This window comes from Buteo buteo, chromosome 25 (assembly GCF_964188355.1).
Source record: "Buteo buteo chromosome 25, bButBut1.hap1.1, whole genome shotgun sequence".
Taxonomy (NCBI): Eukaryota; Metazoa; Chordata; class Aves; order Accipitriformes; family Accipitridae; genus Buteo; species Buteo buteo.
In genome coordinates, this window is record NC_134195.1 from 13,446,761 (window position 1) to 13,463,636 (window position 16,876).

At 42.1% G+C, this 16,876-nt stretch overlaps 1 protein-coding gene across 2 annotated transcripts in view; it reads right to left on the bottom strand.

The window, feature by feature from the left end:
- DHRSX (dehydrogenase/reductase X-linked) overlaps positions 1 to 16,876 on the bottom strand; it is a 170,059-nt gene that overhangs the window by 34,558 nt on the left and 118,625 nt on the right. For both annotated transcript variants that reach the window (XM_075057674.1, XM_075057673.1), the window contains one exon: positions 12,575 to 12,782. In XM_075057674.1, coding sequence (XP_074913775.1) covers positions 12,575 to 12,782 — 208 coding nt within the window. The remainder of the gene's footprint in view (positions 1 to 12,574; positions 12,783 to 16,876) is intronic.

Below are 16,876 nucleotides of genomic sequence, written 5' to 3' on the forward strand. Positions count from 1 at the left end.
AAGAGTTAAGGCAGACAGAATTTAATTAGCTGCTTTGAAATCCGGCCAAGAGAGGAGCAATATACAAGACCTTCTCCTTCCTTTTAAAATAATGTTTTATTGATTCTATAAGTGATGAATAAAGGACCAGGATAAGGCAGGCTATGAATTTTCTGTTCAATTAATTTTTAGCAGAAATTCTTTTTTTTGGCTTAAGATATTGTGCAACATAGACTGACAAGTTTGAATTGTCATTACAAAAATTAGGGAGGAGAAGAGAAAGGGATTGTTTCGTATTTTTGCCAAACCAAAATAAGTAAGTATTCAATTTTGGAGTGAGTAAGTGAGTGAGGGCTTTGTGGTTTGCTGATTTTTTTTTCTAATTTTTTTTTTCTTCTTTTCCACCAGAAGCTGATTTTACCACTCGTCTCCATAGTGCTGTCTCTGGCAGCAGTCTCCCTAGCATGCTGGGGCAATGTATTTGTAAAAAGTAATGAGACGCCAAATTTCAAACTGGAGCCTGCAGTGGCTAATGAGGTGTTTAAATATGGACTCAGCTTCTATCCAAGTTTGAAAACTGGATCCATGTTTAGCACTTGCCTTGGCAGTCAGTCTTACTCTGGTTTCTTTTCTGGCTGGCTTTAGCTGGTCTGTGTTCTGTAGAGGTCTCCCATTTACATCCAGTGATACCACGTTTAGTGAAGAGCATTAAGTCAGCTCAGGGTACCCACTGAGTAACAGGGAAAACAAAATTGCTGCTCTGCACAGACCACTTCCTCCACACCTCCTGTGCACAGGCTCTCACGCTGCTCTCGGCTTTTTCTCTTTCATTAACGGTTGCTTTTGCATTATGCACACATGTGGAGGAAGCGGATACAGACCGACTGGAAGAAGGGTGCAGTGACAGCACCCGTTCCCTTCCCCGCCCCGTCTTGCTTCAACAAAAGGCTCAGAGGACCTGTGACCGTACTGACCGACGCACAGCTGCATTAGCCTGGCCGGTGCTAGCAGTGGTTTTCCTGGTGCGGACCTCCTTCACACCGCACTTGTCTTGCGCATGTTATCCTCCCCTCACCCATCACCACGCTCCCCAATTTCCAGCGTGTTAATTTGCCTGGAGGGCAGAGTGCTCCGAGATCAAACTGCAGAACAACCCGATTGCTATGTGCTCCATTAAAAGACAAGTGATGCAAAACGTGGGTGACATGCTGGGGTTTTTAATGAAAGGCCACACAAAATTTCAATATATGCCTTAGGATGAATCAGTGAATTAAGCAAAACACAGACTTGCTGTATTAAAATGACTAAAGTTTCCTAATGATTTATGTATTAATCTTGCAATACATCATCACCATTGCTTAGTCAAGAATATAAAAGACTATTATTAAACACTCATGAAGCTTTCACAGTCTTAAATTCTCTCTCTCCAGGGAAGGTAGCACAAGATTTTCAGTAATTTGCAGTTTATTTTGAAGCAGCTACAGAAATATATTGCAGAATACAGGTGTGTCTTTTCTGGTTATCATAAGCAGTTTCGTTCTCTTTTCCTATTATAAACCAAAGCCTGAGTCCTAAATATTGCTTATTAGATTTAAGCATACTCCCTAACAGTGCTACATATATTTATCTTGTGAACACATTTGCTGAGTCTCATCAATTGTGATTTTCCCTCAGTACAAAGAAAAAAGAAATACAGAGATAGAGAAAAGACAGAATTGGAGAAATGAGAATATATGTATTACCGCTGAAAACTAGTATTTTGCTAATTGAAAGAAACAAGAAGATGCATTAGTAAAGCACAACTAAAATCTAAAGTGTTAACGTATCTACTTATTCAGATGTTGTTACAGTTATGTTTTGTACAGTAGCTGTCCTGTTACCAACTACTGCTATAGGCTACTGTATAGTCACCCATTTCATATACATGCCTGGGTATTTTGGGTGTTCACTGAACAACTGTACTTCTTCGTGTACATTTCTTTCATATACTTGATATGTGGCCTTTTAAAAAAAAAATACTTATATACATATAACAGTGAAGGTGGCCTTAGCATACCCCCGTGTATTTGAACTGGAATACACTGGCAGCTGCAATTTGAGTGAATCAGGACTCAAGCATCAGGAACTCCTAGAGCACTCTCATGGCCCTGTGATGGTCACGTTGGAAAGGAAGGCTACAAGACTGATAAATGAAATTAGTGGTTCTACACAAGCTGAAAAACAAATCCTTCATGTCCTAATTGGTCGCACGGGGGTTACTTAAGCAGCCAGAGGCAGGTGGCACTTTCAGAGCAGCCCTTTCATTCTGACCCATGGACAAAGACTGACCACATCTCAGAGCTTCCCCCCCTCCCTGCAGCAAGCCCCTCAGTGCCACGTGCTGCTCACACACAGCTCTGGCCAAACTGGGCTTTCTCTGACATCTTTTGACAGTGGTAAAATAGCAATTTTCATCTTAAAATTAGAGGATAGGTATAAGGGTAGAAGCTCAGAGCTGGGAGATGCTCTCTAAGAGGCAAAACGTTGGTGATGGTCTCAGTAGCTGATTTGTCTGCAAGTCAGTGACTCCTGCCTTGTGCTTAATCCACAATTCAGTAGGGAGCCACAAACTGGAAGCTGGGTTGTGGGGTTTTTTTTAAAAGCCATGCTTCCCAACTTTCAGCACTTCACTGTATAAATACATAGCATTCAGTGACTAGCCCCTTGTTATAGCCTGTAGGAAATGCAGAGGGAACAAAAATTAACTTACTGTCTTTGGAGGACGACATTTAGTGAAGGAACCTGGAATGTCTTTATTACAGAAGTATCTACAAAAGGCAAAGTAAGCAGGGGCTTGTCATCCTGGGCATTACTGTCATCCAGATGGAATCAATGCATCATTTTGCATTTGGCTGATCCCTCCTCCTAATGGCAAGAGGTGAGATGTCAAGATGCTCTACCGATTGCCTTGCTATGTGTAGCTCCATTGCAGTGTGCTCAGCATGGTTCTCAAATGTACCAAACATGGTCTCAAAGATGGGTCTTCTCAAAGTCTCACCAGACTCAGTATCTTAAAAAACAAAGTCTGGGTTTTCTGTTTGTGTACAGCTGGTGTTAATTTCAAATGTTTTTGATGATTTTAAAGATTATGACTGTCGTGGTTTAACCGAACCAAAACCAAGACAATGGCAAGTTCAAGTTGTAATTACTGTAATTCCATTCTCTCAGGAAATATATCTCTTTATAAAAAATGATATAAATTGCTTCTTCTGAAGCATCATTTTTCTACAGTCTGTTCATATGTTAAGTACTTGCTAATATTTGAAGTGGTATTTGAGCATAATGGTATACCTTCATTCAATTAAAAATCTCCATCAAACAAATGAATGAGTAATAAATAGAAGGAAGTAAGGGTTTGCATTGCTGCAGCCAAGAAACAGATCAAGGCTCCAAGACGTACATTCTGTGTCCTTGTGACCCTTTTGAGTGATGGAGAAACATCATGGCCACATATCTTTTCATATTATCTCTTGGATAATCTGGATCTCAGGTTACTGAAGATTGTCACACATCTTTTAAGATTATCTCTTGGATTAGAACAAGAAGAGCTCTGAGGCACACTTCACACACTTATGGAAAGCTTCCTAACTCTCCTGCAACAGAGCTTTTAAGCTGAAGGAAGCTATGGGTCTTCTTACGGTTTCTTCCCTTCCACCAGAACGCACGTAGGGCCATAAAATGGCCCGGTAATAACTTGGACAGTCCCAAATCTTACTTCTGTTTTGATAAAACCATCTTAAAACTGGTATAGACTTTTACAGACCAGCTGCAGATTCTGGGCTTTTCATTCTGGGACTGAAAGGGAACTGTAGGGCTTGGTTATGCATAATAAAGTGTTGCCATTTCAAATTCAGCACAGTGCACCAATTGTGGTTAGCAGATTTCCAGTAGACTACGTGAAATGTGTTGGTGTATATGTGAAGATAATGCAAGGTTTCATTATGTGGTGGGCTGAACCCACTGCACTGCCTTGGAGTTGAGGAGGCGCCGAATGTGTTCTGCAAGTGCAAATGTTCACCACACTGAAGGACTGGTCTGTCTTACCAGGGGAAACATGACTTGAATGTGCACACAGACTGCAAAATCCTTTTTCCTCCAAGATGTCTATAAATACTGTGTAGAAAATCCTATGCCATCACTCTCTGTCCACAGAAGCAACACAAGATTATCAAGTCTGGCACAATAAAATAATTTTGAAAATCAGTTTTTGTTTGTTGAAACAATCTAACCACTTTGCTTTTTCGAAGTTTTCTTACATAGTGAGAATATGAATATCACAGCTTCAAACTGAGAGGTAAAAGTGACTAACTCCCTGTACATGAATTAAGACATGGAACAAGCTCATAAAGGAAGACAACTATTTCTTAAAAATAGCCACAAGAAGTCTTCCCCTCTGTTGGAAGACCTTTCTAGGTTAGAGAAGAAATACAGCTGAAATGCCAACAGGTACAGGAGAGATTAAAATGAGGAAGTTTTCTGCACCCATGAAATGACTCATAGTCCAGCCATGGCAGAGAGCGGCCCTCAGCTGCTGTGAAAAAAGATGTGGGATTTAAATAAGCATATGAAAGGGGCCCATGAAGAGGGGGGGGTCTTACTTAAGGAACATAAACAAGCCAACTTCAGCAAACAAAAAAAGCTGCAAGAAACAAATAGCATACAGTGGCTCAAAGTGGTCCATAGCCAGCACCGCAAAGTGATTATTCAAAGTACAGTAAGGGACAGTGACAGCAATCACTTTCTCTACCATTTAGCCTTAGAGTTGGATTTTGGTTTTGTTTTATAAATTTCCCAATACTGTGTCACCCTGGGACACTGTAAACAGAGATCTGTAATGGAAACCAAGCATTTCCTAAGAAGGGGCACGGCATGGCCTGGGGCAAAGCGCATGAGATCTCTTCCACTTGCAAACACACCAGAAGCAAGTGAAGTCAGGCAAGTTCGGCTTTCCAGGAAATGATGAGAAGTTTCATGTCCAAACCCTGAAAAACCAACACACAGTCACAAAGCTGCCCTGCCCCAGCCCTCACTGAAAAACGAATTAAAAGATACTGCTGCTTTGGCAGACTGATTGATTTTTGGTGGCAATTCAGATACTGAACACAAACCCCCTCTTTGCTGAGAACCAAAAGATTTCACGCAAATCTCAGAGTATTTTAATTTGGATATTTCTGCAGTACCATATCATAGCTAGCATCCCTGTTAAAAGCTCTTGAGCTTCTCAGAAAGTTATTGTGAGCCACAGTGCTCCTCGGTCTCTGTTCTTGGGAGGCTGAGACAGTGCTGTGTACAGCCACTCTCCACCCCCCCATGACAAGAAATGCAGGGCAACCACAGCACCTGACACATAACGAGAACAGGAGAAATGGAACAACGAAGCTACAGCTATATAAGACGTTCTGGCAGTATTAAAACTCCCGGGAGCTAAAATATTTTACTTTTACAGTGATGCATTTTATTTAGAAAGTATATTTTTCATAAAACTGACATTTTTATAGAGAACTTGATTTAATCAAAAGACCAATTTTTCTTCACAGGTTTAAGTATTCAAACGCTTGGTCTGCTTTTGAACAGACAAAGTTCTCCTTCACTGAAAGAAGAGGTTTAGGATGGGGAGCAGAGAAAAGGTTAAGAGTTGTCATTTGTAACTGCAGAGGCAGAAATCTGCCTTTGCCTCCCTCCACTACACCTCGTAATCCTTAATGCATGTGGCAAGATCAGGGATGTATGGTTGTGAAGAACCAGGAGCAACAGCAGGGCTGACCCCAGAGGGGATTTGTGGAAGGTGAGCTGATCATTTTGACCGTTTCTCTTAACACGTTATTGCGGGGATTTACAGGCACCTACACCAGCTTTCCTCAGCTACACTAGGCAGCTCGAAGGACAACTCCACTGAAAAAGTACTGTGAGGATGGTGGTAGTTAAAGTAATTAAGAGGAATGCTAAAACCATTTGAATAATCACCCAGGACCTGAACTCCAAAGCTTTCAAGGTTCATTCAGCCTTAATGAGTCTTTTTGCTCACAGGGAGAAGTTAAACTAACCTTCCCCTCTCCAGGGTGACAAGCTATCTCCACTCTGCATTCTCTGCAAGTCCCTTTTCCCTTCTCTGTCACACGAGTGCAGTACATTAACTTTCAAATTACCATTGAACCGTCTTGCAGTTTTGGAAAACAGCACGTCTATGAGATCCACCGTCCCGTGTGTCACGGAGAGTTGACTTCTCCCACCCAACCCGCCATGCAGGGAGAGTCTGCGCAGCAGGAACACCCATATATCACATACCTCCCAACCTGTTGCAATTTTGAACTCGTTCAGAAACACTGTGTCCTATTAAACCATTAACCATTATTAATAATCTTTTGTTAAGACCATTAATCCCTTTTAGACAAGAAGGAACTTAACATTGCGACACACAAAGTAGCTGCATTTAATTTCTCTGGTTACATTAAAGTCTGGCATTACCTTTTTGTTACACTGTGTTATTGTTCTTCAGAAACCAACGAACCCTAAAAGTATTTTGATTAGACAGAACGAAAATACTTCAATAAATCTAAAATTAAAACTTTCCAAAGTTGGCGTCCTGACTTAAATACTTCTCCATTATTGTTTGCAGGAATGGATAGGGATCACCTGTGGCTTGCAACATGGATAAAACACTACATATGAACTAACCCTCTGTCTTTTGGACTGATTAATTGGTCTGCTGATATAATAGCACATTTATTTTTTTTAATTAATTTATAGAATTTGAGACCTGTGCCTTCACCAGTATACTCATTTTCCAGGCCAGCAAGTCAGTTTTTGCAACTAATGCTAATTGCTGCAAACGCAAGGGATCATTTTGCAAAGCAGCAAATCTTTTTGCATTTATACAGAAAGCATTTTGCAAAGAAGGACTCAAATACCCTTATGTATGTGCAGTAAGCATTTGAATACTTATCATTTAACTACAGACAGGAAAACTTGGTAACCTGCTGCAGGAAGGACATGTTTAACTGAATACAGCAGTGTGCTGCAGCTGCTTAAACAATACAACTCAAAACAAAACCATATATTTCCTGAATAAAATAAAATCTATAATAAGATTTCTCTCTCTTATGGTCTAGAAGAGACTTTTATGATTACAATTTCTGTAGTTTTCACAGCATTTTATTAAGCAACAGTCCAGTGACACAGCTCTTTATATGTAACTGTGAAAGACTTCTGTACTGACTAAAATGGATTAACAAATGAAAGTGTAACATATAAAATCATTCCTATTTCCTTTTACAGATTTTCCTTTATTATTTAAAAATTTGGAAATAAAACAATAGTACTATGCTACTATTATGCTACATCAGCTTCATGTTTGGTTTTGCTTGAATTGAAGATATTATACATCCCCTAAGTTCTTCCAGTCAGAGAGAATTAAGAAACTGTACATGACAGATCAGTTGTGAAAAGGGAGTACAGGAAGCAACCAGGATTTTTTTTTTTTTAAAAAAGGTTTTCATTTAAAAAAACGTTGACTCATCAAACCATTCTCAGTGAAAGAAATCTGTTCTAAACAAATGTCCAGCTTAAAAAAAAAAAAAGGAATCTGAAACTGATGGAAATACCTTACTTCAACTGGATGACTTAGAAGTTAAAAGTTCAGAGTTTCAGCTTGATCAACATTATACTTCAAAATATGAATGACAATGTACTCATAAGGATAATTACAAATAAACTAGAAATAAAATATTCTGAAATCACTGAAATCAAAGGGTTTAGTCTGAAAAATAGATTCATATTTTCCAAAAGTAATATGACATTTTAACTTTTCATTGCTATTCATGGTCAATATTTTCAAAATCTCAGCAATGCTGATGGGACAAAATCCTCAATTTTCTACCCAAACTTAATACAAATTCATTTACCAACAAACATCACACGCACGCAAGAAGTGAAGATGAAGGACACCACCCATCCAAGGAGAAGAGATCTCCAGATGCTTTGCTAGACAGATTTTCCCATCAGTATGTGACACCTCCTGTTACAGCCCTTATGAACTGCCTAACAGAGGAGATGATTAACTGGAGCTGCCTGGTCTTCCCAGCATCCTCCCAGGTCCTGGGCAGGGCTGTTTACCTTATTTTACACTAGCTAGGATGCACATATGGCAGCTGGCATTTTTGCAATGCTTTTCATTCAATCTGTATTGTCTCTGACATGATTCATGCACTAGGGCTACAGGGAAAAGAAATACAGAAATTATCTGGGGACTGTACCAGCTTGGAGAGTTACAAAACCCATCAGCTCCTTCTACAGTTGGAGAGCAGAGGAAGGAGAGCAGAAAAAGTGTGACTAACTGTTCCAAATATACAGGAGACATGAACCAGAAAAGGAGCTGTCTTACTGTGGCTGGGGAGTTCATAGATCTGTGATTCACAGCATTACAGGGCCCATTTGGCATGCAAAAAGAGAGGATGATGAAAGGAATAGTTAGTCATGGAGAAAAAGCTAGACAGAACACACAAAGATGCTAACCCCTGGGAAAGGGAGCATATTCAGGTGACCCACAGCCTGGGAAAGGGAATAAGGTCTTTTTTTCTTTATTTTCCTAAAATTCCTTCTAACTTCAGTAGGTAAGGAGTTGAAGGAGTGCCCTCCATCCCAGCCTTGTAAGACCACCACAAAATCCAGTGCACTGCTCAAGCCTATCTCAACCCAAGAGGATGGCACAACATTCTTCACACTTTTGCTAAATCCAGACAGCCATGTTCTCTCATGACTGTGTTTTTTTTCAGTACACAGTGTACTACCCTCAGCATGCAATTGCTGAAATCACGCTTGCAGATAGATAGCGTTTCTGGTAAACTTTCACCTCCTTGAAAACAGTCGTATTCAAAGTAGGGATGAAGGAGAATGATTTGCCTTAGGGATCCCCTTGTCGACTCATGTGATTGCTGTTAAAAATGGTCTGGATCTAAAAGACCACAAAGGTGTTTGATGTTCTTCATATATCCTTCAGCAAAAGAACTGGGAGAACAGTCATTGCTCTTGTGCGTTTGCATTTTCAATAACACACATGAAACAAGCTATGCCCTGCCAGTTTGGAACAAGCTCTGTCCTGCCTTGATGTACCCATGCTGTGTCTCTTTTACTGGTGTGTGTGAAAAGGATGGGCAGGAAGGCGGAGAAATGACATTTGTAGGTGAGAAATAGGACTGGGGCTAGGGGAGAAGATAAGAGGAAGATAAATGGATAGGAGGAAATGAACTGGTGGGCAAAAATAAGACACACACACCCCCCCAAAAAAAAAGAGGAAAAAATTATGAGATAGGGAGGGAAAAGGCGATGGAGACAAAAAAGCTCAAAAGACACAGGTGAAGATGAAACCATGATCACAGAAATCAAATACGCAGGCATGAAGAGAGAGATAACAAAGGAAGAAAAATAATGTAAAATGCAAGGAAAATCAAGAAAAAATTAAATTAACCCTTCCACCAACAAGGAGCTGAAAAGAGAAACATGGGTTAAATCAGATTGGTAAGATGGCAGAAAACAAACCAAAGAGGAAAGGTGGAAGACAGTAACAGAAGCGGCATTTAATACTGTTCATGGGACAGACCTTCCAACAATTATTTGTTACGCTGTTGCCCTGTGGTCACTGTGATATGGATGACGTCTGCCTTCAGAGCAGGTCTCTGAGCAGCAAGCACAAGCAATGGGGAGCAATGGCCAGACCTGTGACTGGCAGCCCAGAGACTCCTGAGTGGGAGAACGATCCCATAGAAAAATCTGTGGTAAAGCAGAGAACTGAACCGCCGTTTACTGTCTCCTTTATGTCAAGACAGTCTTCTGCGTTCCCTTCTCTGCCATGTTTGATGGATGAATCCCTTCACCACTATAACTCACCTCCAGTTTGGACACTAGCCCAATCAAAATCTAGGAATAATGGGACAAGAGCACGGTAAACAATTCAGTCTGCTGCCGCTGGTAATTTTTCCAGTAGAGAGTAGGGTCCCCTTTCTCCACTGTGAATAAATTACTCCAAATTGTTTTGCTGCCTTCCTGCCAGGTTAGGACCACCAGCCAATCTGGGAACATACACCCAAGTCATGAAATAAATTATGGCCAATTAGTGCAACTCAAAATAAGGAAGAAGCCAGCATAAAATTTTTAGAAAGACTTCCCATTCACACAAGCAGCAAAAATGAGGGATGTCATCACTGGGAAACTGTGGCAATTCGTGGAACACTATCACATCACAGTGCTTACCACAGGTGTCTTTACCGCATCCATTAAAGCTCTTAAACGCTGCTCTGAATCACACGGTGTCTCCGAGGCCCCCTGGTGCAGGCAATGCCCGTGTACGGTGCCCCGCAACAGTCCTCCAGGGTCACTAAACCACCCGCTCTCGCTGTAGGCACACGCTCAGACACACAAGCGATCTCACTGGTTTTAGCAGCACCGTTTAGGCGACGACTAATTATTCACCCGAGTGGGGGCTCATCGGCAGTTAGGCTAAAAAAAAAAACCAGGAGTATCTTCTTCTGCCTGAAGCACAAAAAGGTTTGGAGCTGAATCCACAGCCCCTCTGGGTCCCACCAGTGTGCCTGTGTGCTCGGAAAGCAGGCACCACTGCTGCCCCCGAGCCATTCAAAGCATCCATGTAGGAAAGAGCAGGCAAAATCAGTGAGAGTCTGTCATCCTTTAGGCTCTTCTTACACTAATAAAGTTGAAACGTAAAGGGCAGGGTTTGGCGCAAAAGCTGCAGGTAAATCTCACTGGTATATTATCATTTTTTACATCAGATTGGTCGTGTTCATGCTCAACCATAACTCTCCTAACTGAAACATTTTGGGTTCTTTTTAAATATGACTTAATAATGATGAATCACAGGTAAGGATGACCCTAAATTAGAGGCACAGCACAAAGCCTTGCTATAATCAAGGGAACTACTGTTATCTAGAGACACAGAACAGCCATATTTAATATTGTATTCTGTACTTTAGCCCAAAGAAATAGTAATTACACACCCCTCAGCCCCTTTGCGTGGTGCCATCCAGCACATGCCCATCAGAAACAATGAATACATACATCAAGTGAAGAGTAAGGGTAATTTCCTGTGGTTGTTTTACAAGCAAGAGATTAAACTGCGACTACCCTGCAGAGTTTAAACAATGTGCTTGTAATAGAACTGATGCTGTAGCATGTAATCAGAAGTCGAACAGAAAGTTTGACGTGCTTAATGCAGCATTCATATGTAAAGTGTCTGCAGTGGCAACAGCCCAGCCCTCTAATTTCAGTCTTTGTTCCAAAACGAAACCTTGGGCCAGGTGCCTCTGAACATGTGCTGAAGTCCCTGTCAAAGGACTGAGACAGAATTTCTCCATGGAAATGATGCAAAACTCAGACTGGCTCCATGCAGGCAGAAACACTCTGGAGCCCATCAGAAGACGGGCTCTGTTGGAGCCTGTTAGTAAATGCATAATTGCCACACGTGACGGCATGGGGAAATTTTGAAATGTATCATCTCAGTTATCCTGCCTGTTCCTCAATTAACTAAACAACTCTACACGGTTCCTGTGTGACACCAGAGACATCTACCGCGTCATTTGGTGTCTTCCTAATGTTAGAAATATCCTATAGATATTCACCCCCGGTTTTCCTAAATGAAAGCAGTGGGACAGAATAAGGCCATGCATTTTAACCCATCTGGTTAAAAACCGAGGACAGCCACGCGCTTGGATCTCGGCAAGCTCTCAGGGAAGCGCAGGGGGTGACACAGAGAAGAGCCAGGGCTCCAGCGCTCGCAGTGAATCACCGGGCTGACGTGCGAGAGGGCAAGGACCGCGGGACGGACGGGAGGGATGACAGCCGGGGGCCGGGAGGCAGGTGGGGGCAGCCGGAGAAGGGCCGTGAGGGAGGCAGCGGCGCGGGACCGGGACGTAAGGAGGGCTGCAGCACCAGGCGGAGGGAAGGGAGGACGACGTGCCAGGAGCTGCAGGCCAGCGGGCAGAGCTGCCAGCGAGGAAGGAGCAGCAGGCAGCGTGTGGGCCGGCGAAGCTGCGAGGCAGCCGGGCAGGTGGGGGTAGCTGCCCCCCCCGGCCACGTCAGCATCCCCAGGGAGCTAGCAGCCACAGGCATCTGTCTGTGCCCATCTGAGGGCAGGATCGGGGCCTCTGCATATGCATTCACTTGAGGACAAAGCCTATTAGCATTCACCCGAGCCATTTTAAAACACCGTGGTTATGGCAAGTCTCCCTGATTAGGCAGTGAGGAGTCCGGGCTCTGCACCTCAGCCGTCACCACAGTGTAAGCATCAGAAAGGAAGCAAGGCTTCCAAGGTTCAGAATAAAAGACTCAGTTTACAAGCTTATAAATTATTTGCATCTTTGACTGAAGGCTGCAAGCTTTGTTCAAGTCTGAAAGATACTAAGCAACTGCTTGACAATCACCATTAATTAAAAAAAAAGGCAACAACCCCCCCCCCCCCCCCCATGTTCAGCACTCAGGAACAATTCTCTTGGAGTTTACTCTGCACACCCTTACTACAGATCAGTGAATACCAAAAATGGATCGGTACCTGCTTTGTAAGTCGTTCAGGTGCAATTTGCCTACATAATGGGTGGCTGATGAGACAGTGATGATCCTAGCGTTGTGACTGTGCGTTCCTGATTGCTTCAGCATATCCAAGAGGAGGTTAGTCAACAGGAAGTGTCCCAAGTAGTTCAAGCCGAAGTGCTCCTCAAACCCATCCTCCGTCTTCCTTTCAGGGACCAGCATCACCCCAGCTGGAGGAAAAAGGAGATGTAAAACCTGTTGATTTATTTCAGAGAAGTGGCAAGCTAGAAGGAGCACGGATCTCCTGCTGCAGAGTGTAAACACAGCATTTAGAGCAATGAGTGATTGGTGATGGCATGTGAAGTGTAAAGCTGACACTGATTGATTCCTGTTGAGAAAAATGTCAAAACCCCCACTTTGGTTCCTTTATCCAGAAAACAGGTAGACGGACGCTCTCCCTCCCTGCAGAATTGTGAGGATAAATGAATTCATTTGTGAAAGGTGTTTTGGAGACATTAAAAGTTGAGTTAACCCATTGCTGGTGTGCCAGAATGCAATGCTGCAGGTCCACAACAATAATTAATCCATCTACAATAGGTGGGAGCTGGGTGATCCCAACAACATTCCCTCCATCAAAGGGCTCAGAGCAGTGGAGACAAGACCAGGCTAAGCAGCAGACCTGCTCTCCCAGGCGGCTTTCTGCTGAGTCCTGGCTGGAGTTTAAAGATCTGTTGAGTCTTCTTCTGAAATCTGCAACTTCTATCTCACTGGTGTGGGTGAGAAAAGATGTAGTAAATTTACCCAATATATCTTAATTACTGTGCTTACAAGCAGCTGCATATTGAAATGAGTTTTTGAATGCTTATTTTGGCAATATTTTTGCATATATTTCTACAAACCACAATTTTCAAACTCGGTGCCTAAAATAAGTATCCACATCCCCAACATGCAATGTTGATTTCAGCATCTTGCAGAGAATCCTGAGCTCATGCATAAATTATATCGTGTACTGAGGCTGTGTGGGGGAAAGCTATCCCACTCCATTATAATGTGGACTTGAATGTTATAAATTATTCTTATTTTATTAAAATTTAATTATCGTACAAGTGGATCTGACCTTTGTAATTTAAATGTAGATGGACGTGACTCAGGGAGAATAATGTTGTAGGCCATTTGTCTTCTCTCTAAAACACATGAATATGATACAGCAGAAAGGCTACCTCTGCTCACAGACGTGAGAGAGTGTCAGCTTAATCCTCGTGCTACTTCATGTGTCCATTAAAAAGCCTTTAACATCCCATTTCTTGATGTCAGCCCAATAATGGCATATTAAATGACCATTTTAAATTGCACGTGCTGTGCATCTACACCACTCCTTCTTTGGGGGGGTCCCACCACCTGACATTCCTGCTTCCTTACTGCTGCTTGGGCTAAAGAGGAGATACTTTCAGGATCTTTTTAGCATGGCCAACACCCATAGTGATTCACCTATGGCTGCCTACTGCTTAATCGAACAACCAGAGAAGCAGTGTGAGGGGAAGACACAAGAGAAAACGACAGAGCAAACAAACGGTTTGGGTGTAACACAGTATACCTGCATATAGAGAATTTAAGACTGAACATGAGCAATGCTGGCTGATGGTATGATGAAAGGAACACAACACAAATAACCTGATGGGGCTCTACAAAAGCTCTGATTGGCATCTCTCTCTGTCTTTACAGCCACTTTCCCAGATCCCTCAGAAAGACAGGAAAACCCAGCTGCCGGGTGTGGTTTCTCTGCCTGTCAAATCTCAACTTTAACAATGGGAAGACACAAATCAGAGGATGTCTGGTCAGGTGTCCCGTTGCATTCTCCTTCCTCAGCAGTACTTAACTCTGGTGCATGGTGCAACTGCTCACAGAGTTGGAAACAGATTTCCATTTCCTCCGTAATCTGCATATGCAGCATATAATGACATCCAGAACAGTGGCTGGGACTGAGCACTGCCATGAAGGTTATGGACAGGCATAAACGTGGCACAAGCCCTGCTGCAACTTTTTCCTGTTTTCTGGGAAGAAGGAAAGGGTGGGAAGGGCAACAACCCCCAATCTCCCAGACCAAGTCTCAGCCTGCTACAGTGCAAGTTTTAGCAGAGACAGAGCTTAGCACAAGCTGTTGGAGGGCAGATGGGAACATTGCTGCATCTCTGAGCGCTGGAGCTGGTACAAGGAAATGATTTGCAACTCTCTGAGGCCTATCGTGCCCCGCAAAGCTGTGACACTTGGAAAAGGCAGGAGGAAGAAGTTTGCCAGAGGTCTATTTGCAGCGACACTGGTAAAATGCAAGCCCACGAAAAGGCAGCCAACACAAAACAGCCCTGGCACAGCAAAGCTGATGTGAACACCAAATGCTGCTTCTGCATCTGCCGGGGCTGCTACAGGGCTCACTATAGGACCCCTCCATGCACACACACACAGTTCTGTTGGCTGAGTCAGATGGAGGGATGGAGGAATTTGTCCAGAGACAAGCGCGGTAGACGGCTGCTACAGGCATTCAGCTTTGCATCACGATGAGCAGGCAAACCCGGGGAAGGCTGTCACCAATCCCATCAGCCTGAGGATGCCTGGGCTACAGCAATCGCCCCCTCGACCTCCGGAGAGGCATGGGATTTCAAGAGCACATAGAGGCTTTGCCCTTCACCCCAATTAGTTTCCACCATCTGTGCTTCTTGTCCTGGAAGCAAAAATCAGATCTGAGCTCAGGTTGGGAGGCGGAAAAAAGTTTTACTCATGCAATGCACAACCGTTAAGATACACATTCCCGAAAATTATTTTGCTCATTCTTCAGGAGCTTCCTCTGAGTAGAAATTGTGGTCAAGTCCTTGAGCAGGCACAATCACCTCGGCTTGCATTTGCTGCTACTACAATTCCTTTTTTGTCTTCAAGAGCTGGTCAATTAATATTAATCCAAAAAACCCTTGAAAGACTTTTTTTTTTAAAAGGTCCTCATCTTTGAGGTGGTTCATATCAAGGCTATCAAAAAATCTTGCCCTGCAATTTGAGGGCAGTTTCTCTTATTTGAGAAGAAGACATTTTAATTCACAGAGAGCGAGCATACAAAGGAATACCCAACAGGCAACTGAACCTGGTTGCTTCTCTGACAAAAGGGAAAACCTTGTAAGTCTAGCAGCAAGCTCTCTTTTTTAAATTATTAACTACCTAACATTCAGTAGATCCTAAAAGTGGCATGCTATTGATTTTCTTTTGTCCAGAAACATCATCAGCTTTACTCAAGGGCCCCAAATGCTAACTCCAAGAATGAAAGCTGCTTGTATTTTTAATTCTTTCAATTAATCCAATACGACTTGAAACATTAAAAATTGCCCTTTTTTTTTTTTTACTTCCTCATTGTAAAATAAGAATTATTTTGCTTATTCTTCTGGTATGGAATCCATACAACCCAGTATCTTTCTGATTTTAATTCTCAATAGTCAGTCTCCTCAGTTTTTTGCAGTGCATGTCAATTTTGAAGTGGCAGCACACAGACCATTAATGTCAAACACCTCAGTTCTGATATAACTTTCTTATACATTTTTCCCTCTGATTTAGCTGGATTGTTTACAGATTTATTTTTTAAAATGTCACTGATATCAGCATGGCATTAGAAAATGAATTAATAAGGAAGCTGAGCATGAGCTTTTACTTTGTCATTGATTAGCTGTTATTGAAATATTCAGGCAAAAGACTGACAGTATGCATGCAGAAAATTGCCTAGATGACACATCGATGTGTGAGTTTTCAAGAGTAGAAATAAATTAGAATAAGGAAAATATTTTGCTGCATAACTATGCTGAACAACTGCTCTTCTTATAGATATAGTAATACCTTCCAATGTGCTGCAGTTATGCATTTATTGTAACATGTTCAAATTATACACATTTTAATTAGCTATAATGAATAAAAAAATTCCATCCTTTTTTACTTTTATGACTAGGCAATAGTCATATTTTTCTCTCAAAGAATGAACACACCTCAAGAGAACTGTCTTTGTAAACTGTCATTTATGACAATTTTCTATAAAAGTTTCTAATGAAACTCTCAGTTTGGGATCCATCAATGAATTAGTCTTATGTGAATTTAAGAGCATAACGGATCTGATGCTGCACACAGTACAACCAAAATGTTTATGACAGTTGTAAGTATTACAGTACAGGCATACCATATTTTTTATTGGATTATACAGGAGAATTTGTACCATGCCTGTACTGCAGATGATGGTAAACGTTGCTGTAATTCCTGTACCTCCCACAGCAAAGACATCCTTCAGCTCCATTATAAAATA